This window comes from Martes martes (genome assembly GCF_963455335.1).
Source record: "Martes martes genome assembly, chromosome: 3".
Taxonomy (NCBI): Eukaryota; Metazoa; Chordata; class Mammalia; order Carnivora; family Mustelidae; genus Martes; species Martes martes.
In genome coordinates this window covers 67,456,411-67,484,256 of record NC_137890.1, presented here as the reverse complement: position 1 = coordinate 67,484,256, position 27,846 = coordinate 67,456,411, and the positions used below count along the sequence as shown (strand labels likewise).

At 37.6% G+C, this 27,846-nt stretch overlaps 1 protein-coding gene across 1 annotated transcript in view; it reads left to right on the top strand.

Annotated features, from left to right (window-relative positions):
- Positions 1 to 27,846, top strand: part of LOC308339566 (neurobeachin-like) — a 304,645-nt gene that overhangs the window by 170,296 nt on the left and 106,503 nt on the right. The window contains exons 7-9 of the mRNA XM_080798361.1: positions 20,740 to 20,857; positions 21,183 to 21,285; positions 26,821 to 26,936. Of these exons, the coding sequence (XP_080654487.1) occupies positions 20,740 to 20,857; positions 21,183 to 21,285; positions 26,821 to 26,936 (337 nt within the window). The remainder of the gene's footprint in view (positions 1 to 20,739; positions 20,858 to 21,182; positions 21,286 to 26,820; positions 26,937 to 27,846) is intronic.

The following is a 27,846-nucleotide window of genomic DNA, read 5'->3' as shown; positions in this document are numbered from 1 at the left end:
TAGCAATAGTCAATTTATTTCCATGGTGATCTGCACAATGATAGGAAAAACAATCTTAGGACTTGGGATAAGCCAATTACAAGAAAGGTTAAGAGTTTTTCTACTGCCAGAAACATGCCATCTCCGTGAGAACATAGTATCATTACTAGCAGTCTACACTCTCAAATACACTGCTCTTTAGAACTGCCAGAAATTTAAGCAATCTTCATTCTTCAGCTTTTAGGAAGCTGACAGAGTTTTCCGCCTGTGCTGATATGCTTTGATGTCAGGAAGAGAAATTAGAGAAGATTATAGAATACCTGCTAATTAAAACCAGAAATAAATTCCAAAATCAAATTTAGAAATGTATTTCTTTGTCAACGATAAGGACACTTTTAAGGTGAACTGCCTTGGCCAAAAATTGGTGCTCATTTGAAACGTATATGCATGCAGAGTCATGATTTATCATTTTCAACCCCAAATTTAAACTTTTAAAATCTGTAGTCTTGCAAAAGGGAAAAATAATCTTCATCCAAGAAATTCTTCTTTCTGGGTTGTACCTGCAATTAAAAGGTAGATATTGACATCTTTATTTATAAACTTGCTAGCCATAGTCCCTTTACTATCTGTAGTTTCTGATAGCTGCTATCTGTTGGGAGAAGCATTTGATCTTTAATTTTTAGAAAACAGAACATGCCCAGATAGAAAACATTTGACATACATGTTCATGTGATCTTAGTGCTACTGTGGTTAACTCTCTATTCATGTAAGATACAAACTGTAATACTGTTTGTATCTCTGTACTTTGTCATTGGCGTAATAAACAGTGTTGCTGAAAAAAGCAAGCTCCTCATTCACAGAAATCTTAGCCCTTACCTTTCCTTTGTATTGTTAGTTTCTGCTGCTTTAGTTCCCCGTCTCTATGACAACTGTTTAAATTGGGATGGGCAACTGTCATCTGGAGTATTACTGAGAGAAAAGTGTTAGTGAGCACACAGTTCCCATAGATAGAGCATTTCAATATAATCCAATTTTAATTGAGCTCCAGAGACTTTGATGTGCTGCAGAAGGTTGGGAGGGAGCTATTCCAGGGAGAAATTAAAGCAGCCCAGCAAGGCTTCACTACTCCAGACTGTCACCATTTTAAGTAAGCATTAGCATCAGACTTAACCTGCCCCTATGGAACATCTCACTTCTTTCTTCAGCTTTTCACTGATTTATTTTGCCATATGTAAAAGCAAAGCACTTTCATCTTTTTATATATGTTTTTACACCCATTTGATTAGACTTGAAAAGCTTGTACTGGACCTGAGATTCATCTTACGCTGTCTGTTGGACTTTGCTTCAGTGGTTCATAAAAGAAAAAGAAGGTAGAGGAGGGATTAGTTTGAAATTGTCAGCTATCATATATTAAACTTTCTTTTTAATATTACTGTGTAAAACCCTATCTTGGAGCTAAAAAGTTGAAGGTAGTGTAATTTTTATTTAGCTTTGATTTACCATTGAATTTCATTTTAATGCTTAGATGCTTAGGCATTTATTAAAGGCTTGGATTTTTATTTCAAAATGCATTAAAATATCTTTTCCTCATCACATGAAAAAGACCTTTCAGGCAAAGCTGAAAGCAGCCAAACACAGGCACATCAATCCTTCATGAAGAAAGCATGAATTTTTTTTTTTTTAATGAGGAGGAAAATAGATATTTTTCCATGTTTTTTCAAAGATCTTTTAAGTACTTTGAAATATAATGTTGAATATACATTAGATATTTTATTTATAATAAAAATGACAAAATCACAATATTAATTAAAATAATTAAACGAACACTGAATATAATGCTTGTGATGATAAAAAGTTTGTTATAGATACGGTAAATTTGAGGAAGTTATTACCTCTTTATGATAGACCTGAGATTTCTGATCTATATTTATATATTGGCATATTTAAAAAAAATTTTCAATGTATGTTAAGAAATTAAGTAAAATTATGAGAATAATTAGAAATTAGTTTAGTATATGCATCATCACAGATACCTCTAGATTTTCTTACGTATTTACTGTTAAGCTAATGAAGCATAGGCACCAGGGTCCCTTAGTCCACAGAGCCTATGAAAGACAAGTTTCTGGGAATTGTGTAGTGGGCTGTTTACTCAACTGTTTTAAGAGGCCTCAAAAGAAAACCACTGTAATGTCCAAGGCTCCAATATTTGTTGTGATTTTTTTTCTTATTCTAAATAAGTATTCACTTATATAACATACCTAATTTTTTATTTATAACTTTGTGTTCTTTTTCTTTGAAAAAGCATCCTAAATAATGTAAGCTTATTCCATATTTTATTTAATTACTTTATTGAATTAACCCCTTCCCCCCATTGGTGGGCATTTCCCTCCATTTTTTTGGTATTATAAGCAATACTGCAGTCAAGAATCTAGTACACACTTTGTCTTGCTTCATCTTGCACAGGATAAATTCCTAGCAATGAGATTACTGGGTGAAGGGTGTATATATTTGAAATCTTGATAGCTAATGCCAAAATCTCCTTGATATAAGTTAAACTAATTTACATTCCCACCCTCAATATAGTGAGTGAATGTTTTCCCCACAGCAAGCTCAGTATTATTAAACATTTAGATTTTTGTCAATCTCATAGATAAAAATAGTATGTCTATGTCTCCATATAGTTTTAAATCTTCTGTAGGTAAAGTTAATCATGTATTCAACCAGCAAAGAGCCATTTGTACTATATTTTCTGGGCTTTATCTGTTTGATATTTTTTAAGCAAAATTGTACTGTATCACAATGTCTATAGGAGGCAAGTATTGATAAATAGTACAGTTTGCCTCATGTATGTATTTTTGTGTGTTAGACATCATATGGACCTCTATTATATATTATGAAAATTGCATATATATATATGTCTATATCCTTTTTCCCCCCAACTTCCCATCTAGATTAATTTGTTATTCCTCTGTGGAATGCCTTCCCACATTTTAGTGGCATTAGTTATGAAGGTCAGAATCCTTTAAATTTCCCTATCTACCCAATAAGAATTTTTCTGCTTTGGCATAAAAACAAAAATTGTGAACTGCCTGACATTATTTAAAATATAATATAATTAGGGGCTCCTGTGTGGCTCAGTTGGTTAAGCATCTACCTTCAGCTCAGGTCAGAATCTCATATCCAGCTCCCTGCTCAGTGGGCAGTCTGCTTCTCCCTCTCCCTCTGGCCTTTCCACCCCCCACTTGTGCTCTTTCTCGCTCACTCTCACTCTCTCTTGAGTAAATAAAATCTTTAATAAAAATAAAAAATAAATAGTTAAGTATATTAATACATCTGTGTATTTTTACTATATGGAATACTATATCCCATGGGCCATCTTCTTAGCAAATGAATTTGCCATGTGGATGTCTCTGGTATGCAGTTTTATTTCTTTACTAAGACATGAATATTGGAGAAACATACAGTAGACATCCACAGAGCTACACACACTTGCTGTGTGCCAGACAGAAGGTCTAGTGCCAGGGAAAACATTCAGTGTTGATAGAGACTTATAAATAACCTCTGTTTCTGGGGTAAATAATATTAGGTTTACTTATACTATAAGTGAAGAGCAAAACTTTAATAAATTTAGATATTTTAATGTATTTATATGCTATTCACAGGCTATCATTTTTTTAAAGTAGTCAAATGTAGATCAAATGTTGATTCTTTTTGTTAACACATCTTATTTGCACAAATTCATGCTTATATGAGTGATGATGAGCATAGTGATTGCATTATCTAGACCCGGACCGAACCTCTTACTTTTCTCACAACACTCGTGGTCTGCCAGTAACCCTAAACCTAGAATGTGGTGGAGAGCACCATTCGCCCAGTCCCTGGAGCCAGAAACTCTTGCAAAGGTTCAGTTCCTTTCATTTCTTTATGTCAGTATTAAATAAAACAAAAACACACAGGTCTTCCTAATTCTGCCTCCTAAATATGTTTACTATCTTTCCCTTCCTCTTCCTCTCTTCTGCAACTGCCTTAGATTGGACCTCCTTTACTTCCTGTTGGCAGAGTTCAGGTTTCCAGTCTAGCATCCTTCCAAATCCTTCTCACCACTGCTTGAACAGTCGTTCTACAATGCAGAGTTAATGCTATACCTGCGCTCTTTTCACTGGTCTTAGTGGCTTCATGCTCATCGTTAGAGCTACCATTTAATGAGAACTAAGTTGAAAATCAACATCTCCATGAATCCTTTCTGCAGTAAATGCTCTGGACAGCCTCTTGCCTATAGCAAGGGGACCTCTGGTACTTATACTGGAGACACCTATTTAATGTTGTTTTTTGTTTGTTTGTTTGTTTTAGCAACCAGTGAAATCAAATTATATTAATCAGTTATCAAGGCTTTCTACAAAGAGACAGGATGAGCCATGTAAAAGGAGGAGGGAAAAAGGAGCGACCATCTTTCTCTTGTTCACTAGTGTATTTCCATCACCTAGCACAACATTGGGAACTTAGTAGGTGTTGACTAAGTTGTTCTTTGATAAACAAATGACACGTGATGCTAACAACCTTGCCTGGGGACAGAGTACCTGCTCGTGTTGTTCAAGTGGAACATAAATGGCAAATTCTCAGCAAAACAGTATTTGCTGCAAATAGGTTTACAACCAAGGAATATAAAGTGAACAGAAGAAACAAATATAGTCTTGGAGCATTATGGTAATGAAGAATAGACTTTGCGGTGGGGGGATACCCAACCCTAGAAGGACAATTTTCATTGCCTATAAAAGTTAGGGGGGGCTCTAAAATCTCTTATTACCCCCTAATTACAAATATTTGTGTGAAAGACATTCATGTACGAAGAAGGGATGTTTACTGAACTGTTTACACTTAAATTGAGTTGCGTTTCTTGAGGAGCTGTTATTTATCAGGTAATGTAGAGTAGGAATAAAAATACCACAGGAAATTCAGGTGCTGAAATGTCTCTAGCTGAAGCAGTTAAGATTTTTTTTTTTTTAAAGAGGAAACTTCAAACACAGAACACTCAAAGCCATCCAGTAAGGGTTATATTAGAACCAATTCTTGGAAATAGCCAGATTTAGATGAACCAATGTAAGATGGAGAAGCAGAGTTTGGATCAGAAAATAATGGACACTGGAGAAGGACCTGGGCCAAGACCACGGCAGGGACTTTCTCTGTTCACTCCTGACTGAGAGTTTCACAAAGGTCCTGGTGGGGAAGGATTGGGAGTTCATTTGTTTGGCACATTTATATGGTACTACTTTTGTACCGACCTTTCCCCTAGACACTTTATATGTTATTTCACTTAATATAACAACCTAGTAAAGTGGACATGATCATTCTTATTTTATGTGAGTGCCAACTGTGTCTCAGTTATGTTAAGGAATGTTCTCATGTTAACACAGCACTGAAGTGGTTACTTCAGCCCTCAGTCTTTCTGTCATCCTCTATAAAAGTCTAAGTTCTTTCAACTCCAGTCTGGCTTACAGATTTATAAAAAAATGATCATAGTCCAACAGACTAAGTGCTAATAAACCACATACTTTTTGGTACATACTGGTCGTGTGAGGAAATGTGTCAAGGGTAACACTAATACTGTGGTAGGCAGACACACGTGAAAATAACCCCCAGTTGGGACTTCCCAAATGCACATTCCCTACGTAAAGATTGGGCTTCATTTTTTTACCCCTTCTTTGAGAGACACTGATTCTAGAAGAGCTCCAGCTTTGAAAAAGAAAAATTCTCATGAACCCTGTGGGTGCACCTGTGAGTGTCCAAGAGTACTTGGGTTTTCAAGGGTAAGACTAAGCTGCACTTGTATGAAAATAGCTTTCAGTTGCAATTATCACTGAAAAAGAAGTCTTTAAAACTTGAAAAATAATTCACATTCATATTGTCTTTCCTGTCCCTGATGAGCCTGGTACCTACCTGACAGATACCGATAAAAGTTTAATGCCTTTTGAGATGTTTTTTTGAGCAGTCAGCTTTTAGTACAAAGTAGGACTTCATCAGGCAATCAAGGAAGAAAAGCTATTCTAGAACATATACAAAATATGGAAACATTTAATGTTTGCATATTTTTTAAAAATTTTAGTACACTTTATTTTTTGGAACCATTTGGGTTTACAGACACTTGAGCAGACGGTACAGTGTTTCTGGGGTGTGTGTGTGTGTGTGTGTGTGTGTGTGTGTGGTATTAGTCTTTTTCCTTCTTCAGATAAAACAGACATGAAGGTTACATCAAGCAGTAAGAGTTTGTATCAGAAAATTTTCAGCTGCAAGTAATACATGTCCTAATTCAAATAGCTTTATATGCATGGATGGATGTGTTTGCATCATAAAATAGCAAGTCCTGAATTATACCGGTCTCCAGCGTTGATTGATTCAGCTACTTCTATATGTTTTCAAGAACCCAGGCTCGTTCCCCATCTCCATTCTGTCATCCTTGGTTTATCCTCATTCTCACATTGATAACAGTGTGGCTGAAATATTTCTCCAAATCAAAATAAGCCCAAGAATGTTCACAGGATGGAGAGAGTATCTCTTCCGTTGGTTTCCTCTTAAGTATGGGGACAGTTTTACTAACTTGATCTGCCCCTGGGACTGGCCCGGGGTCACTGTGTCCTGACTCAGAAGTGCACGGAGTTGAAGTCAATAAAACCCAATCAGTGTTCTGTTAATCAGGAAAGTGGAAGATGGGGGAAGCAGGAGTAGATTCTGAGTGAGGAAGCAATAACGTTAACTACAGAGTTTATTGTAGGAAAGCATGGTAATGTTCAAATAGGAAATTCTCATCAGGCCTTCTGAGAAACTGGAATTTCATCCAAGTTCCATGACCCAGTTCTTTTAATGTCCTTTCAACCATAGACATCCATTAACATTACAGCGCCAGTTACTCTGCATTTTTATTTATATCGTCACTCCTACAGACTAACTCACTCTAAATACACCTTTAATTCAGTCATTCAGCACGTTATTTATTGAGTTTCTACAATGTAACAGGCACTGTGCCAAGCAGTAGAGATACAGTAATGGGCAGAAACAAGTGGTCAAAGAGTGGAGGAGATTACATTAATAAAATATATAATAAATTTGCAAAATTTGTGGTGCGTGCTATAAAGAGAACTTCTCTCGTATATGGAGCTATGAGAGTATGTGATGGGGGCTTGGGGGAAGTTAACCTAGCAAGAGAGGTCAGCTGAGAAAACAGTAAGTAAAGAAAGCTCAAGGATGAGTAGAAATGAAGTAGGCAAAGAGCAGAGGGGAGATATTTCCAGAGAAGCAAGAATATGAGCATTGGCTCTGTGACAGGAAACAACATGGTATGGAAAAGAGAGAGCTGGAGCCAGGAGAGCAAAGTGGTACCAGATGTGTCTGGCATAAGAGATAGTTACATTGACGACTAGACCCATCTCTTTTGGTCTTGACTTCTGCTTTCTCAGAATTCCTGCTGCTTATGATTTCTGGTGACTGACTGCCTTCTCTGTCTTTTGGCTTCTTCCCACCTTCCTGTGAGAGTTGTCTCTGGATATCTCACATTCACATCATCAAGAGAAATAATCAATGGTGTCAGCCAGTCAGCATTCATGACAGCCTGGTTCTGAGGGACAAATAGGATTCTCACAGCCATGAGCTGTGTCTATCCTACGTAGATAACTACTTTTATATTAGGGGTCCATCCTAGTTCAATCCACCATGGCCAGAGTTGTGGTGTCATAGGTAATTAACATGGTAAAAGGGAACTTTCTGGGAGGGGGCAACTTTCCATGTCCTGTCCAATATATAATGAATTGGGAATCACTCTAGACTATCTTAACCTGACTGCTTTTTAATTCATGTAGACTATATAAATTATAACTTTCCTACACGTGTGTATTACTAAACATCAATCAACAGAGGCATTTATAAGTAATTACTACTTACTGTTAAATTATTGCTGTGTGCTGGGTTCTGTGCTAAGTATGAAAAACACAGAGATGCATTCAGAATTTTTGCCCTCAATGAGCTCACAGGTTAGCAAGAGACACGAAGTAAACCATCAGTTGTAGTAAATGTCTGGCAAGTGTCATAGGTGGGTACAGGGTCCTCAGAGGTAGCAGCAGGCTCTTCTAGCTCAGTCATTAATAGGAGTTAATCAGAAGAAACAGCATGTACAAGGACACAGAAGCATGACAGAACATGGTAGGTACATTTGGGAGCTGAAAAGTGTTCAAGATGGTTAGGACTTAAGAACCAGGCATAGGGGTGCCTGGGTGGCTCAGTGGGTTAAAGTCTCTGCCTTTGGCTCAGGTCATGGTCCCAGGGTCCTGGGATCGAGCCCTGCATCAGGCTCCCTGCTCTGCGGGGAACCTGCTTCTCCCCCCAACCCCACCTCTCTGCCTGCCTCTCTGTCTACTTGTGATCTCTGTCTGTCAAATGAATAGATAAAATCTTAAAAAAAAAAAAAAAAAAGAACCAGGCATAATGCGCATTGTGGCTAAATATGGAATTTTAAACTACTAATCATAGTAGTTAACACTTACTAAATATTGTGTACCATAAGTATATATGATTTTTATGTATAAACTCTATTATGATAAAAAATTTTTAAATAAAATTATTTTAATTTGTTAAAAGATTTCTCTCCTAGCATAATTAGATCTCCAGTCAAAAGCAATTCTCCTTTATGTCTACTCTGCAAGTTAAGAATGATTTCACTATTGCAACAATTACTGCAAATACCCCATCTAATCTTGTATCATTTCTGACTGCACCTAGAACTTGAATGTGAAATATTTGCAAAAAGGGAAAACAATTTGTGCTAACAACTAATAGTATCCACAAATCAGACTCTACTACCAAAAAGATTCAAAGGAAAAACCTGTAATCCAGAAAACCAAATGATCTCACATAGAAGAAAATAAAGCTAAAAAACAGGAGATATGGATATAGATATAGATAGATAGATACATAAATATTTATAGATATAGATATACACACACATACATATGGCAAGCTATACATATAAGTAGATGTGTGTGTATGTACATATATAAAACTAGTTTGAAACTTGCCACCATGCAGAATAATACAGGGGAAGTTAAAATATCCAGTATGCAAAAGAAAGGAAATTCTAGAAGCCAGAAATAAGCTTCTTTCCAACAGTGTAGCGTTATCCCTCCCGCTACTCCATTCCTCCCCTTTGTTAAATAACAGCAGAGGAACAAATACAAGATTTTAGAGTTTGCCAAATTTGAGAAAATGAGGAAACACAGCCAAATATATAATAGTTACACATGGGGACATTCATGAGTAGGACAAAAATGAAGCAACCTTGCCAATATCATTTTTTAATTTCAAGAATTTTACCGTAATTTTGAGCATGTGCGTTTGAAGATGAAGTAGTCACAGAGGACTCCAGCTGCAACTCAAAGTTTGTTTGTAAATTAAATTTTCAATATTTTCTTCAACAAAAACTGATTGAGTTCCTTCCATGTGCAGGTTCTGTAAGGAATACAAAATAGAATACAACCTAGTCTCTACCCTCAAGAAGTCTCCGACTGTTTATGGGATGTATGGAATAAAATAAGGAAATTTAAAAGTATTTGCCATGGTATGAGATACTGTTGGCCAGGTACAAACAATACTCTTTTTGAAAGAGTTCATGGTTTTCTACTAATGACTATGAAATAACGTTCGCATAGATTATTTGGGACTTTGTCTACCCTGTAGCCACAGCAGTGATTTCAAGTGCAAATCTGAGCATCTCAGCTCTTTGTTTAACAATAGGGGCTCTCTGTTTCTTGCAGACTGCAAGTTCAACTCTAACATGAATCACATATTTCCCCATGTCCTGGTTCCTTGCCCATCATTCATTATTCTAATTTTATTTTTCACCTTTCTCCTCTTTACAGTATGTGATCCAGACAGCCTGGACCCATTCCCCAAAGCACCATATTTACATACATGTTGTTCCTTCTGCTCGAGACCCTTTTCTTTCCCCCTCTCCCCACTGTCTGATCCTCCAGCAGACCGTGAATTATGGGAGGTGAAGGATTCCTCCCCTCTTGCTCACCATCAGCTCATGAAGGTCAATCGATAAATCTCTGCTCAGTGAAAGTCACTGAAAGTAAATAAAATTGATACATCATGAGGACAGGCTTGGTAGAAAAGGGCTGGCCTCCTCATCTATAGACAAGAAGAGAAGGTAGGAAGAAGCCTTTTGAGAATGGTCACTACTGACAGTGGTAGCTCCATGTCCCAAACAGCTGGGCTTTCTCATGAGAGCTTAGCACTGCGATTCTGGAGAATTTCTAGGGTACCAGCTGCCACTAAGGAAAAAGAGCTGTGACTTGTCAGCTTAGTACAAGTTTGTTTACTGTGGTCTGGTTTTTCTACTGCCTTGCTGGCAGTGTTGTGTGTCTCTGTGTGTCTGTGTCTGATGGGCAGTGATTGTAAGTTAGATTTGTCTGGCACTTCCTGTGTGCCAGGCACTATACTAAGCATTTTTTAAAAGATTTATTCCATTGAATTTTCACGATCACCCTGTGTGGTAAGGTATTATTTCCCCCAAATCTTAAGTAAACTAAAGAATTGAAAAGTAACTAACTTACCTGAGCTCTCACAGCTAGTAAGAAAGACAGACCCTAGGATGACTTTAAATCTAGAATAGGCAGATATGTGCATTGATGAATTACAACAAAAGCAAGGTTATTAAATAAAAAGCTCTCTATGGATGAGCTGCCTAAATTTCCCCCAGTTGGAAGATGTTGCAGTCCTGCAGTTTTAATCCACATATGGATAATAGCTGTATTTATGAATATTTAACCTCAGAACTATAGAAGTAATAGGATCTATTGTTTCATTTTCATTGGGAATATATTTTCTGTAATTCCTCATTTTGCCAAATTAATTTCTTCAGCATTTTCGCTTACTTCAGAGTTAAGCCATTTACAGTTTGCCCCATTTTCAATTTTATATTACCAAATTATTTCTTTTCATCAGGAAAAAATTCACAAAAACATTTGAGTCTGTGATCAATGTTTCAGTCTGTACTAGATATTATTGATTATGCTGCCTGCCCTTGACAGTTTTATTTTGATGATTATTTTCGTTATTAATTGGACAAGAGGCTAAAGTGAGACTGTTCCATCAACTATTTGAAGATTTCTTAATTCTTTATTCTTTACTGGTCTATTACAATTGTCCCTCCTTTTTTTTTTTCTTATTGTGTAAAAAAAATTCACAGGACTATATACCACCTAATATTGTATGTCAGCTACACTTCAATATAAAAAACCGCCCTGCACAAGTTTAAGTTTATATCTAAATCTTGTTGTAAGTTCAAACATTTTTAAAAGATATAATATCCCACATGTTCCAAATAATGCTATTTTAAAGTAAAATGTTGTATCACTGTTTCATGAAGGGGAGATAGCTAATTAGTGACTTCCAAAGGCCAAAGAAGCCTTAAGACTGAAGAAAAAGGCCAACAATTCAGCTTCCTGAGAAATGGTTTCTCAGGGAAACTTACGGAAAGTGTTCAGGGCAGCCACAAGAGTAGATCTGCAACCCCACAACCCTCTAAGACCTGTTTTTATAGCCCTAGAGGCTGGGAGTACCCGGTGAGGGACCACCCAGGAGGAGAATCTTTAAGAATAGGTATGTATGTGATAGTCATATCTCCAATGCAGATCAAGAATGTTATGCCCCTGAGAGGTACTCAAGGGTGTGGTTAAACAAAAAGAAAGAATGTGGGTGGTGGGCTGCTCTCAGGAACGTTTCAGGTCACAGGATGGTCATCCCGGGAGATTTCTCCGAATGGGTTAGTCTGGTTCGCACAGTCACTTTTCAGATGGATTCAGTACAATCAAATCTATCCAATAAACTAGTGATTTGATTACTGTCATCACCCATTTTAAAATACACGAATAATAAAGGGCGCCTGGGTGGCTCAGTCAGTTAAAATACATGAATCCTCTTTTTTCAAATGGACATTTTATGTAATTCCTCTTTCTCTTTCAACTCATATTTTTATTTGATTCTCTCCCCAAAATTTATCTAAGATATCTTTTTCTTGAAAGCCTTTCATTACTTATTATATTATATGATTCTGCAGAAAGTACATACATTTATGAATTAGAGTTTTAATTTTTAAATTTCTAAGATCATAACATTTTAAATATTGAACACTTTTATTCTGGAATAAATTATTATAAGTAACATCAGCTTACAACCATAGAAGAACATAAATATAGTATGAACTTTGGAAAATAATTATTAAACACAAAAATAAAATGCTGTTGGAAATTCATCTCTGATTGAGACAAACGGTTAATATATCCACATATGGATATCGCTAGGACAATACTAGGATCAATATTACAGCTCCTCCTAGTTTTCTTTTTTGTAGATATGTTGGAAAATCTTGTTCACATAAATCAATAGGATATTGAAGTTTTATTATAGTAGTGTTATAGTTTTTTGTACTGCTTCTAAGTTGTATGCTAAAAATCACCCAGTGATCTGTAATCAAAATTGTTTTTAATTATCTCTCCATTGTCAGCTCCATTAGATCCAACTTCACTCTTTGAAAGTGAATTGAGAAATCATGTGATTTGCAAAAGGATTTTTTAAAATCTGGTCATTGAGGACATCCGTTTTCAACCTCTCTGTCAGTATTTTAACTTACCCTTGTTGGAGGCTCCTTCCCCCTCAACAGATCTCAGACCTCAGGCAATGTACCAGAGAGGGCCTTCTCTACAACATTTTTTTTTTTAAATAGGAAAGGACAATGGGGAGAAACGATATGAGAAAGAGAATGTGTACTTCGCTCATAGGCTCAGTCTTAGCCAAATAGATTTTTGTTGTTGTTTTGTTTTGTTTTTACATTTATTTATTTATTTATTTATTTATTTATTTATTTTAATAAACATATAATGTATTTTTATCCCCAGGGGTACAGGTCTGTGAATCCCCAGGTTTACACATTTCACAGCACTCATCATAGCCCATACCCTCCCCAATGTCCATATCCCACCACCCTCTCCCGTCCCCCCTCCCCCCAGCAACCCTCAGTCTGTTTTTTGAGATTGAGTCTTTTATGGTTTGTCTCCCTCCTGATCCCATCTTCTTTTATTTTTTCTTTTCCTACCTGCCCCCAACCCCCCCCCCCACATTGCATCTCCACTTCCTCATATCAAAGAGATCATATGATAGTTGTCTTTCTCTGACTGACTTATTTCACTAAGCATAATACCCTCTAGTTCCATCCACATCGTTGCAAATGGCAAGATTTCATTTCTTTTGATGGCTGCATAGTATTCCATTGTGTATATATACCACCTCTTCTTTATCCATTCATCTGTTGATGGACATCTAGGTTCTTTCCATAGTTTGGCTATTGTGGACATTGCTGCTATAAACATTCGGGTGCACTTGCCCCTTCGGAGCACCCCGTTTGTATCTTTAGGATATATACCCAGTAGTGCAATCGCTGGGTCATAGTTTTTTGAGGAACCGCCACACTGTTTTCCAGAGTGGTTCCACCAGCTTGCATTCCCACCAACAGTGTAGGAGGGTTCCCCTCTCTCCGCATCCTCACCAGCATCTGTCATTTCTTGACTTGTTAATTTTAGCCATTCTGACTGGTGTGAGGTGGTATCCCATTGTGGTTTTGATTTGTATTTCCCTGATGCCAAGTGATGTGAAGCATTTTTTCATGTGTCTGTTGGCCATCTGGATGTCTTCTTTGCAGAAATGTCTGTTCATGTCCTCTGCCCATTTCTTGATTGGATTATTTGTTCTTTGGGTGTTGAGTTTGATAAGCTCTTTATAGATTTTGGATACTAGCCCTTTATCTGATATGTCATTTGCAAATATCTTCTCCCATTCTGTCAGTTGTCTTTTGGTTTTGTTAACTGTTTCCTTTGCTGTGCAAAAGCTTTTGATCTTGATGAAATCCCAATAGTTCATTTTTGCCCTTGCTTCTGTTGCCTTTGGCGATGTTCCTAGGAAGAAGTTGCTGCAGTTGAGGTCAAAGAGGTTGCTGCCTGCGTTCTCCTCAAGGATTTTGATGGATTCCTTTCTCACATTGGGGTCCTTCATCCATTTTGAGTCTATTTTCGTGTGTGCTTTAAGGAAATGGTCCAATTTCATTTTTCTGCATGTGGCTGTCCAATTTTCCCAGTACCATTTGTTGAAGAGGCTGTCTTTTTTCCATTGGACATTCCTTCCTGCTTTGTCGAAGATTAGTTGACCATAGAGTTGAGGATCTATTTCTGGGCTCTCTATTCTGTTCCATTGATCTATATGTCTGTTTTTGTGCCAGTACCATACTGTCTTGATGATGACAGCTTTGTAATAGAGCTTGAAGTCTGGAATTGTGATGCCACCGACTTTGTTAACCAGATAGATTTTAAGAAGTTGAGAATCTGTGGACACCTGGGTGGCTCAGTAGGTTAAGCATCTGCCTTCGGCTCAGGTCATGATCCCCCTGGGATCCAGCCTGGAGTCAGGCTCCCTGCTCAGCGGGGAGCCTGCTTCTCCCACTGCCTACCCTGACTTGTGCTCTCACTCTCTCTCTCAAATAAATAAATAAAATCCTAAAAAAAAAAAAAAAAAAAAAAAAAAGAAGTTGCGGGTTCGGAAATTTATTCTGTTAAATTGTGTGTACCTAACTTATCTCTTGGAAGGTTATTGCATTGCCCATTGAGAAGAGGCTGTTCTGTTGTGTTTCTCTGTCAGTCCTTCCATGCATGTCTGATTATTTCTTATATCTCCTACTTCTCCGTGCCTTTAATGAGGAAATAGCATCACCAAGACATTGTGGTGGAAACAGAGGGGAGAGTATCAGTTAGAGGTCTCACTGTCTCTGCTGCTCCCTATGCCCTCACCCCATGTGCCACCACAGCAGTTGGCAGTCCAAGATGATCTTGCGCTCAGTCCTTGTAGAAAGCAAGCTTCCTCCATCTTGTGATTTGGCTTTCCTTCCAGGCCTTAGAATTCTCTCCATTCAGCTGGCAGATGGGAGAAGAACACGCACCATCATGTAGGAATGTAAACCTGAAATTACGTATGAGCTATTCCATCTTGAATATATCTGTTATAGCCCACATCACTGAACACGTATACAGAATTATGAAAAGTAATGGGGACTTGTAACTTTACATTGTACTAAACCCCTTTAATTAAGCTGCAAGTGCCAGTCGGGTAGATATGACGACCCCATGAGCGCTGGAAAGGGCATGTCTATCCGGCCTTCCACAACATTTTCATCAATTCTTAACAGAAAATAAAACCTGCAGCAAAATTTAGATCTTTTGTATTCCAGAAAGAAAGTATTTGTAATATTTGTTCTAACAGATGTGTTTGATGATTGGAGATCAGCACAGATACCACTAAACAAGTACTTTTTTAGGTTGCACAATATTCGCTGCCTTAAAAGGGGGGAGAAAAGAGAAAACTGATTTGACAGCCGTATACATGTTTCTGACAACATATTCATGTCTGATACACATGAGTGCACAGCAACCCGATTTTTCTTCAACAGGATCATCAAATAATCTGTGTTAAGCACACATTTGGGTGAGATGGCTTACAAGGGCTCTCTATTACATTTGTTTTATAAATTGCTTGCTGAGCACCTCAGAGTCTAAGTGAGAAGAGCAGACCTCAGGGTATGAGGCAGCATGAACTCTTTCTCCCTTCACTTCTTTTGGATGGTAAACAGGTGGCTCAATCTGGTTCAGTGGTCAGTTAAGAAAAAACCACAAAGTTCTCTAAGATTTGGGATCAAGATGCTCTTATATTCTTGTTTATGACCTATATGACGTCCTAAAAATTACATTTATTCAATTTTCAGAAAACAAAACTGAATTGGGGTAGTCAGTGTCTGTTGATTAGATTTCATAGTACATTAAATAATTTGGAGAAGCAGGCAGGGACAGACCAGATGATACAGGAAGGCTGACTTAGGAAAGAAAATAAAAGCCACAAACCTCAAACAGAGATGAAAGTACATATGTGATATAGAAAGACATCGGGGGCTGTGATGAAGAACTTCAAGAGTTATTATGGCAAGTTCTGAAACTTATGGAACATAATGTAACTAGTAAAAGTATAAATAAAATACAATCAGTTTTATAGTCTGAGGTCATATTTCAGACCTGGGCTTGAGGCCCAAATTTTTATAGAAACGTGCTGTAAACTCAATATGTAACCAACTATAAATGATATTTCTTTACATTTCTGAAACGCATACAAACTGAATAAACCCTTCATCACTTGCCTGAAGTAGTATCTTAACAGGTCATTCTGCCTCTGGTCCCAGAACCTTTTACCACAGCTTCCGTGTACCACACAGCATTTTGTCATAAAAATTGCACTAGGGTACCCTCTGCTGAGTGTGCGGGCTTTCTCATTGCCCACCAGTTGGGAAGAGCAATGGAGATTGTGATGTAGTCTAAGGGTGCCCATGGCAATGAAAACTTACCAGAATACCAGTGTTTTATCTCAATAGTACATCATTGTTTCCATTTTATTTTCCATCCTGTCTGTAGGAATTTCATGACAAAAAATTTTCAGTTACTTACCAGAAATAAAACTGATGCTCAAGAGGAGTGCCGGGTGATCTTCTGTGACACACCTCAGTACACACTTTTTTTTTTTTTAAGTGAGAGATGTCAGTGTATAAACGGAAGTCAAAAGCCTGAAGAACTTCCCTAATCCCTTGAGCATGAAGGACTCCTTTTTGTGAGGGAGCGTGGTCTTTCAGGATGGGGTATAACTGAGTCTAGGGTTCCCTAAGAGTGAAAATTAGACTATCACAGAAAAGAAACCACTTATCCTATTTTATTTTTTTGGAACTTAACTAAATCTCATGTCAGGAGAGATGCTTGGTGGGTTCCACCATTAAGATAGTACCTGAGACGTCTGTGGGCCAAACTAGAAAGCTTTTCCAGTTCAGCCAAGAAGTCAGAAATGCCCACACATTGTAAGATTTCTTTGTGGCCTTCCCCATATTTGTTATCTCTGTCCATTTTTCTTAGTGATTTATTCAACAAACAAATGTTTATGGAGCACCCAGACGCCAGGCACTGTTTTAGGCACTATGTATTGAGCAGTAAATGCGACAGACAGAGTCCCGTTCTCTTTAAACTTTCACGTGACAGGGGGAGGACAGAGAAAAAAAATAAAAAATAAAAATAAATAAGTGCTATGCAAAGAATTAAAATAGCGATACAATAGAAGAGACAGTAGAGGTTAGCTGTGGTGATTCCACACTGCTTGCCTGGAAAGGCACCTCACACGAGGGCATATAAAAATGTTTAAATACAGTATTTTAGGAGAGTTTTATTGCATATGCAGTTTTGACGGGAATGAGAAGGGAAAGCAGGAGATGGTTTGTTATAAAAAAAGAAGAGTACTCTAGGCTCTCGTGGATTTCCTGGCAGGGACTTATGACCAGTTTAGAGCATTATCTTTTATCAGCCTGTCGTTAAGGATTTCAAAAGCTTAAATATAACATAGGTTACTGTAAAATAATTAGGAAGATTTTTTATAAAGTTGTAAGTAGTTATGTATATAAATAATTTTTCTTCCCACAGTCCCTGTGGTAAGGGCTGCACACTTACTCAGATGATCCTGCCCTTACTCAAAATAGCTTTGTACCTTTGGATCTGTCTTGTGGAATTTGCTTCCAAATTCCTGTTTACTAGCTACTAGCAAAATAATTTTCATTTAGTTTTATTCTCCTTTTACTTCTTGCCTCCAGGCTTTCCTGAGTTCCTCTGATTATCTCAGTTTCCTTTTTTTCTTGCTCCTGAGGACCCCTGAGGACTGTCGTGGCCCCAGCTTGGGGGAGAACTGATTGAGTCTATCAGTCTGGATCCATCAGGAGAGGAAAACCACATAGCAACTTAAACAGGGAAAGTGTAAAATGAATAATCATAAATTATACCAGGAGATTAGAGTACAGAGAATGGTTAGTAAGAAACAAAAAGAGCTCTAAGGATTCTAGGAAGGGTATTGGAAAGAAGCACCCTCTACCCTTAGAGCTGTCGCTGAACCCAAGGAAGCGGCCCCCCAGGACTCCCTGGGGAAGGCTGGGCTGTAGCTCACTGAAGGTTGGAGAAGTCACTCTGGGGCTCTGCTGGGGTACTTGCTAGAGCTCTGTCCTCCAGAACTTTACAGAAATCTACCCTCGAGGGAGTCATTGAAACTGTTCATGGGAGGGGTTCTCACCAGAGGCACTCTGCTACAAAACTGCCTGGGGCAGAGGGAAGTACAGGAAAAACCTTGGAATGGCTGGGCTCGGTTGGCCATCACACGGGGCAGGAGCCGGGCCCTGGAGAAGCCCCAGGTTCTGCCGAAAGCTGCCGAGTGAGCTCGCCAGCACCAGGACCGAAAACCCCTTCGTCCGCCATGCAGTGTCTCTTCAGTGTCCTTTTAGACAAAGCTTAACATCATGCCAGTTAGCAAAGCAAAAACAAAGGGTACGGATTTATTTTCAGAGAACGAGCAATTAAGGGTGAACTTGGGCCTGGAAAACAATCAAGTGATAACGGGCAAAGTTGGTGAGACCGTCTTACAGGGAGTGCTTAAGGAGTCAGACTAACTCCTACGTGTTTACATGTGTTTGTGAACCACCTGCCTGCTAGAAGTAAAATAATGGAAAGGAATACAGAACAAATGCACATCGCATCATTCCCAAAGAGGAAAAGAAGTAAACATGTGAGTGAGGGGGGTGTATGTGTGTGCGTGTGTGTGTGTGTTTGTGTGTGTGTCTTTGTCTCCATCCTCCTGGCACAACGGCTTTCTTAGAAGGGTGCCAACACAGCTTTCGTGAAAAGGTCTCTCCTTTTTTCTGAGTTGGTACTCATTGTACTGTTTGGGTTTTCAAAAGACCTTAATAGTTACATTTTTTAGCAAAGTAATGGTCATGTGGAAGATTGTTTTTGTTGTTTTGGGTGTTTTATTTGTCTTAAAATTTTCCCTCCTTGACAAAAAAAGTTATCAATCTTGTATCAGTACTCTTTCCATTAAAAAGAAAATTATACTAATCTGTGAAATTCAAGTCTGGAGAACATTGCACCAAACTAAGAATTTATTGGTATAAATTGTGGCAAGTCACTATAACCCGTTTGTGAGATGTATAGTTTTACGTTTAGAAGTCAAAGCAACAGTTGTCGCTTTATGCTCAACCATAAAGATCTATAAACTTATAAACAGGACTTAAATAATAACTAAGGACATGCACTTAAGGTTCATTGTCTCTGCTTAGACTAACCAATAATAGTAGTATTATCACTGTTTTTCGGATGATGAAAATCAGATGGAGTTAAATAATTTTTCCAAGGTCCTATTAACTGCTGCATAGCAGAGCCAAGATTTCAATAGGAGTCTGCCTGGCTGCAAAACATTTCAGGATTTAAATAGATGTCTGACTGCCTCCAAAACTTTCTAGTATCTAGGGAAAGACAAAAACTGAATTAAGGAGTTAGAAAATGGAATTTTCAAAATATGCAAGACTAAAGGATCATATTTTTTTTTCTAGAGAAAAGAAATGTAAAAAGGGAATTCATAACTTGTTTGCAAAGCATAAGGAATATCATGCATGTAGAATTCAACCAGTTTTGACTTCACCGAAGCAAATATAAATGTAGTAGATTATATATAGTAATGCAAGTAGAAATGTGTTTTGTATAGTGACTATACATCGGTGTATCAGGAGGGAATGCATTTGTTGCATTTTTGACGGCAGTGCCTTTATCGAGTATGGACTTCGCTGTATCGTGTAACAGGAAGTGCAGATGTGGGGGTTGCTGAGCGTTGTTTCCCTAACTCAGCATTCAGGCCAACCTCGCTGCAATTCCTTTGGCTTTCCTCTCATGGTTATACAATTGCTGCTACAGTTTCTGCCATTATATCTCCACCCAGGAAAGAAGGGAAGAAGAGTGTACCAGCTACGAATACTCATTTTATCAGCTGATACATCCCTAAGTGACTCTGGTTTTGTTCTCATTAGCCAGTTTTGGGTCAAATGTCCTCCCCTCCAGTTTCAAGGGAATTTGAGAAAGCATGCCTTCGCCATGATTGGCTTAGACTGTGGATCAGACAGATTGGCCCCAGGATCAAATTCAGGCCACCCTTGTTGTTATAAATAAAGTTTTATTGGAACACAGCCACACCCATTCATTTATACATTGTCTGTGACTGCTTTCACTCTATAATGGCAAAGTTGAGTAGTTGTGGTAGGGACCATATGGCTTTTAAAATCTAAAAATATTTGCTATTTGTCCTTTTACCAAAAATACTTGCTACCCTGCCACAGACCAACCATGATCCATTGACTGGCGTAGACCACATGGATACTGGGGCTAACTGAGCTTCCAATAAGCGAGGATGAAGGAACAAAACAAATGTTGGAAAAGAACCAACAGCATATGTCATGTTGCCTTGTCCAACTGATTATATACTAGACAAAAATAGAATATATTTTCTTAAAATATATTTAAGTCACAGGGTGACTTTGAACATATAATTTTTCTGCTCCTTCATTTCTTCATGAGGCAACTAAGAAAATTTAGAAAGGTAGAAATTTTGCAAATACCGTATACAGAATCAAATGATTGACAGTGTTGTGATCTATCATGAATTCAGGAAGGTAATCCCTAATTTACTGACTTTTATACAGTACTGTCTAAGATATTGTCAGACTAAGTCTTAGACACACATTTTACTGATTGACCTTTCCCTTTAAATGATTTATTTTAGGTTCTTGCATACACTGAAGGACTTCATGGAAAATGGATGTTCAGCGAGATACGAGCTGTATTTTCAAGACGTTATCTTCTACAAAACACTGCTTTGGAAGTATTCATGGCAAACCGAAGTAAGGCCCCTTAAGTATTTGGAAATAAATGTGCTCATATTTGGATGTTATTTATTTACATGGTGTTACAGTCTTCATTTTTCCCTGCTATATTTCTCTCCTTGATATGCCCTCATTAAAACAAAAATAAAAGTAAAAGTTAATTTGCTTAATTAAAAATATTAATCTTAGATTTCTCATGGATAAAGTTATACAGAAAGCTGATTTTCCATAAAGATTCATTACCTGTACAAATAAATCACGAGAGGCACTTGAAAATGAGTTCTGAAATTGATGGTTAGCTCTCCTGTGGTTTTCTAAATCATGTTTTTTCTTCTTACCACAGCCTCGGTTATGTTTAATTTCCCTGACCAAGCAACAGTAAAAAAAGTTGTCTATAGTTTGCCTCGTGTTGGAGTAGGGACCAGCTATGGTTTGCCACAAGCCAGGTAATTATATCATATTACACGTTATCTGTGGTTCGTTAACATACTTTAATCTCAATATGACAAATAAAAATAAGGTTATACTGTTATTTTGAGAACCAAGAAATTTTTCTCTGCAAGCCATTTGTACGGAAAGAGATTAGCTATTTTAAGAATGACAGAATAGGGGCACCTGGGTGGCTCAGTGGGTTAAAGCCTCTGCTTTCGGCTCAGGTCATGATCCCAGAGTCCTGGGATCGAGCCCCACATCGGGCTCCCTTCTCCGCGGGGAGCCTGCTTCCTCCTCTCTCTGCCTGCCTTTCTGCCTACTTGTGATCTGTCAAATAAATAAATAAAATCTTTAAAAAAAAAAAAAAAAAGAATGACAGAATAGTTTGTGTATAGGTTTCTTTAACACATATGTAAATGAGAAAGCAAAAAAGTTGATTGCATATCATAGCTACCATATAGTTAACACATTTTTGCTTGAGATCTTACAAAAAACATGCCAAAAGCTTCATGGTATTTGTGATTAATTTTTCTTAAGTCACATATAAGTTGTTTTTATAAATGCTATGTATACATGCTTCTTTATGAAAATGAGAATTTATGAAGATTAATAGTCTTGAATGATGATGTGCTTCTAGCCATTTCCTAAATATTTCATCCTATTATTTTAAAATATCATTTGAAATCTTAGTTTATTGAAAGACACTGATCTAATAGATAACACAGTCAGTAATTACGTGTATCACTAAATTCAGTTAGTCAAGTAACTGAATATCTGTCTAAAAATGGCTTAAACAAAAGAATGTTTTGCTGTTTGAGTCTTACTTTATAAAAGGTCTGGAGTTAAGGAGTTGCCAGTACTGGCTCAGAGGTTCAGTGATGTGAGGAGCCTCAGTTGACTTCATACTCACAAAATCACCACTAGTGCTCCAGACACCACAGTTTTACCAAATGCATTAGGTGGGGAAAAGACACAAAGGATTTCTCATTGAACTTGTATGTTTTAGGAAAGAATATATTTGTCAGTTGCCTCCCACAGTTTTTATCTCAGGTCCCTTCAGCCTGAATGGGGTCACCTTCCTGTCCTTAAAACAATCACTGCCGAAGCAGAGTGAGTTGACTGACTTCGGCCAATCATCCTCTGGGTAAGACTCAGGGTAAACTATACCTCCGAACTCCTTGCCACCTCCTACTTAAACAAAATAGGTGTCCTGGTGGCAAGAAAGAAAGAACCCAGCTTTGGACAAACAAACAACAGTGTCCTCTTCTGCATGGCCCACTGTGTCTGTGGGAATTATTGCGGAGCCCAGCATGGAGAGGGAAAGAAAAACTAATCTTTGTCCATCTTCTCTTAAATAGTCTACAAACATTTAAAAGACACAGACTGTGTCTTATTTCTCTTTCATCCAAAGCACCTAGCACAGTGTCTAATTGCTAAGGTGCTTTCTAGGTGCTACTCAGCTGGAGTTACCTTCCATCTCAGTGCACCGGCTCTCGTATTAAGCTCACAGTGTAAGACCAGTTCACTGACATGTATGTACATGCTCAGGCTATTTACTAGCAGAATGACAAGATTAAATTAAGACATTAGTGGATAATGAAGAAGTACTTCTGTAGAATACAGGTCAAAGGAAAAATGCATTTAATCTATCAAAAAAAAGAAAATGAGGTTAGTTTCGCCGGACTTGTTCTTACTGAATCGAAGCTAACTCATGTAATGACTGCTTCCTTTCCCAAGTGCTTTCAAACTGTTTGTTTAATTGTCAATGCAAGAATTTTTCCAGAAATTGACATTAGGAACTGACAAAGAGATTTCTTCCCCCCCCCCTTTTTTTTTTTAATGATCTTCTGCCTCCTGACATCTTTCTCAATGATCATGGTTCTTCAGAGATTACCAATAGGGGTTTCTCAATGATGTGTATAAGTTCCTTCCATGCTTTTGGACTTGTCTGAATCTGGGTGCATTTAAAACAACTGGAAGCTCTTGTATTATCTCCCTTATCTATTATGAGTATAATTCCCTTTAAGCACCTTTGGTCTCCCTTTGGCTGTTGGAAGATTATCCTTCTTGATTGAAAAACTGGAAACAAAATAGATGTTTAGTAGTTTGGGGTTTGCTGTGGCTTCAAACAACCATTCTATCTTAAACCCCTCTGGTCCTTTGTTCCCCTCCACGCCCCAAAGGCTCAACTCATTCTTAGTTTCCTAATGATACTCTCAGAAGTTTAGTTTTATGTATTTCCTGTGATATATAGCCTTGGAAGCAGCAGATGAGGGAAGGAGAAACACTATCTAGGCTGAGTCCTGCCCCTTACTTCCTGGGTAACACTAACAGAGCCTGGTACTTAGGAGGAACTCAATTCATATTAGTGGAAAGGATGAAGAACACTGGGCAAGAGGAATGACACTTTCATCTGCTATAAAATGGAGACGGTATCCCTGAAAAGAGATGTTTTATGAATGTCTTGAGATCATAAGGCGAAGACATTTTATAAACTATTAACACATACACTCTGTACACGTATATGCAACACATACACACATATAGATAAGTAGGGAGGTGGGTAGGAGGGTAGGTAAATAGATCCATGCACACACTCCCATAAACATGTCTGTGTGTGTGCTATGTAAGTCCTGTTTATTTAGAGAATTGTCAAAGAGAAGGGACGATGTCTGGATCCTACCCGTGGGAGCCTCTCAGCTGAGAGTGTCATGGTGGAATCATCAAGAGTTTCATTCTCTGTTTTGTTTTCTTGACATTGGGTTTTAGCAGTTTAAACAAAGTTTATCAGACTCTAGGGAACTTACTCTAAACTAAATCCGTAAGATTTATAAACAAAAAAAAGTTTACCAAATTCAAAGGCAGGTATACTGCTTGAATAATTGACTTCGCGTATCATTTAAGCCACTTCTTGGGCAAGCCCACCAAAGAGATCACATTACAAATCAGATTGTTGCTTTTTGTTCATCTTTCTTTCCTTCTTTCTTTCATTCTTTATTTTTGGTTTATAAGCAGTAAAAACTAATTTCTTGACATTCTGGAGGCTAGGAAGTCTAAGATCAAGATGCCAGCAATTTTGGGGTTTGACTAGAACCTGCTTCCTGGTTCACAAATGGCCATTTTCTCCCCATGTCCTCATGGCAAAAGGGAGCTCTTTGCCCTTAATTCTTAAAACAACCACATTCCTAAAACAGTGTGATTCGTATCCCATTTTACAGAGAAGAAAACTTTGATTTAGATAAGTTACTTATCTTGCCCAAGATCATAGCTCATTCTCAATTTCTATCCTGTGTCATCTGTCACAGTTTCCCATGTTGGTCATAAGAACAACACCTTCACCCCCACACAATGATGGAAAAATACTGGCAAAAATATGCCCATATTCTAGATTCCATGTTGATTATCAGTGTTTGGTTAATGTATTTTTTTATTCAGATGGTACAATCAATTAACTTTGGATTTAATCAGATTCTTCACTTACTAAGGATACACCTGGTTGTATCCATAGGATTGGTGATTTTTTTTTTAATTTTTTTTTAAAGATTTTATTTATTTATTTGACAGACAGAGATCATAGGTAGGCAGAGAGAGAGGAAGGAAGCAGGCTCCCCGCTGAGCAAAGAGCCCGACGAGGGGCTCAATCCCAGGACCCTGGGATCATGACCTGAGCCGATTATAATAGCAATACTGTGCAAATTAGACTAGGCATACAATTATAATAGTAGCACAATGAAAATTGGACTAAGCATAGCTTATTAATTCCTTGTTAATTCAGAGACTAGCTTAGCATGTTGCCATGACAACATCAGGATCAGGGCTAAAATTTATAACATAAAATAGTTGTGTGAGTGGAAGTATAGCTGGGAAGATTTTGAATATCGGTACCAGTATGGATCAAAATCTGGAAGCACTTTGAAAATCATATTGCAAATTAATTGAGGAATGTACTGAATTTTAGAATTGAAGTATGAAACATATATACCATTTACCATTGCACTGAAGTGAATCATTAAACTCATACAGTTCCTTTGGAGTCAGTAGGAGTCAAATATATGTTGCTAAGAAAGTTGTGCAAAAATGTCAGTATTTTAAACATTAAGTTACACCTAATTATTCTGAAACTCTTAATTCCGATTTGAATTTGAGATAAAAAGTTCCTTTCCATCCCTCCTTTTCTTCAGTTAACACATATTTTAACTCCTACTATTTACAAGATGGTACCTATTAGGATTCCATGTGAATAAAAAATTTGATACTAATACATGAAACAGAAATAGTCTTAAGTCTGCAGTTCCCAAACTGAGAGTGAGGGAACCCTGGGATATCACAGTGAATTCACGGGGTGCTGCAGGGCAATTCATCCTTTTCAGGGGAACACAGCAACATCTCTCAGTGCACAGACTATTAGCTGGAGTTAGTTCTACGTTTCAACATTAGATAGCACTGCATTCTTTCCAGTGACATCTTAGCTTTGTGAACCAGTTTTGGGGAGTTGCTATGATAAGAAACAAGAGCTGCATGAAACTCCATGTGGAACAGGGGATGAAGGTGGTGGGGTCTGATGTGACTGAGGCTTCAGAAGCTCTGCAGTGTCCAGGGGGTGCACAGCCCTTTAGTAAGTAATGGTGGTTATTTAAGAATAAAGTAAAAATACTGTTTTTCTTTCAGTTTAGGAGTATTTTCAAACAGCTACTGAGTTGTTAAGACTGAAGTATTATTTAGATATAACTAATTAATAAACAGAACTGTTGGGTGTTTCTCCTGGCCTCGGGACAACATGAAAAATTCCTGACACACTAAGGGTCTAATGAATTGAAAAAGTTTAGGGACCTCTGTCATAGGTAATGATCATTCTAGAAACTCAGTAGCTTTATCATACTTTTACAAATACAGTTCACTTTCATTATTTCTTAGATAAACACGATGAACCTTAAAACGTTCATCATTTACACAAACTGTCCTGATTTTATTCCCTTAAGCTATTCCCGTGTCCCTCCTTCTGAATTCATATGTTTTCAAAGTTCCCAGCTTGTAGTTTATATCATGAGAGGGCTATGTGTGGTGTGGGTAGAGGCTGTACACAGATGCACCCTCTGTGTATGGGGGGGGGGAGGTTAGGGGTAGTAGTGGCTGCCATGATTATATGAAGTTTCAGTCAAATGCTTGCAAGATGGTACCTGACTACCTATACCTACTTAGCTTATTAGCATGGAAAAGATTTGCTGTACTGTTGAAAACCTGCTTAGTTCTCTTGAGTGTAGTTTTACCTTTTCATTCTTGTTGACTTATAAAATACCCATTTGCAGCCATATTATACAAATAGGTGTTTTCATAGTGGTTTATCCTGAGTCTCTAAATGTATCTTTTCTATAGTAGAATTATCAAAGATTGCTAATATCTGCAATTAAGATGTGTTTTAAATTTCCCTAAGGATAAACCATAAATTACTTTAAATGGATTGATATTAAACCAATGTATTAGTTAATATTGATTTTTAAAAGTCATTACTTAAAAGAGACTACGTTTGTTATGGTTTGCTTAATTGCTAGGAGGATATCACTGGCCACTCCTCGACAGCTTTATAAATCTTCCAACATGACTCAGCGCTGGCAAAGAAGGGAAATTTCCAACTTTGAATATTTGATGTTCCTTAACACTATAGCAGGTAAGACATCTCATTCTTTCATTTCATAATATGTTTGTGTTCATCAAAATCATCGGTAATATGACTTGATGGAATACATTTTTTTTCCTTGGAATCAAATACGGCATTAGAATAAATATTGAAGCGCTCATGTTAAATGTTATCAGAAACTTCACGGGCTGGTACTGAGGTTTTAGATGCATTTGTTGTTGAAGAGGCTTTTCCTTGCTCTCCTTTTGCCATTTCCTTTGCTGACAGCTTTGTCTGAAGGTTTATTAGAGTCAACAAACCATTGCCAGAAAGTGTCTGGAAATAATAATGGGAAAATGTAATTTCCCTACTTTGTCATTCTCAGCAATAGCAGCTAGACAGGAGAATAACAACAGGATTCTGCCTAGTACAGATGACACCTGGATTATGGCATGATTGGGTTACAGGATCTTTTTTTTTCTTAAAATCTTCAAATGAAAATATAAAATCAGATTGGATTTCTAAATGATGAGTAACTGCCATCAACCTCAGCAGTACCATGCTTGTAAATTAGAAGAAGGCAGTGGCTTTGTTTTTCTGCTAAATCACAGGCTGTCAGTGGTTAAACATGTTTATGAGATTTAAGTACCTCTTTCTTTTTTCCTAAATTAAGCTCCAGAAACCCTTCTTGTTGAATTACAAGGAGTTTACTTCTATAAATCAGGCTCTACAAAAACTTTTTGGAATCAGGTGAATTGAAGTAACTACATAAATACACATGCTTCCCTTTGGTTATTGTTCTATTATGAGTAAAGGCTCAGAAGCATGAATTTAGAGCCATGTTCTCTGAATAATTGCTTAAAAGGATAAGTGTGTAATAGCACTCTTTAAAGTGATCATATATGTGTGAATATGGATGCTTTAGGGATATGCATATTAAATATGGAAGATACAGATGTGT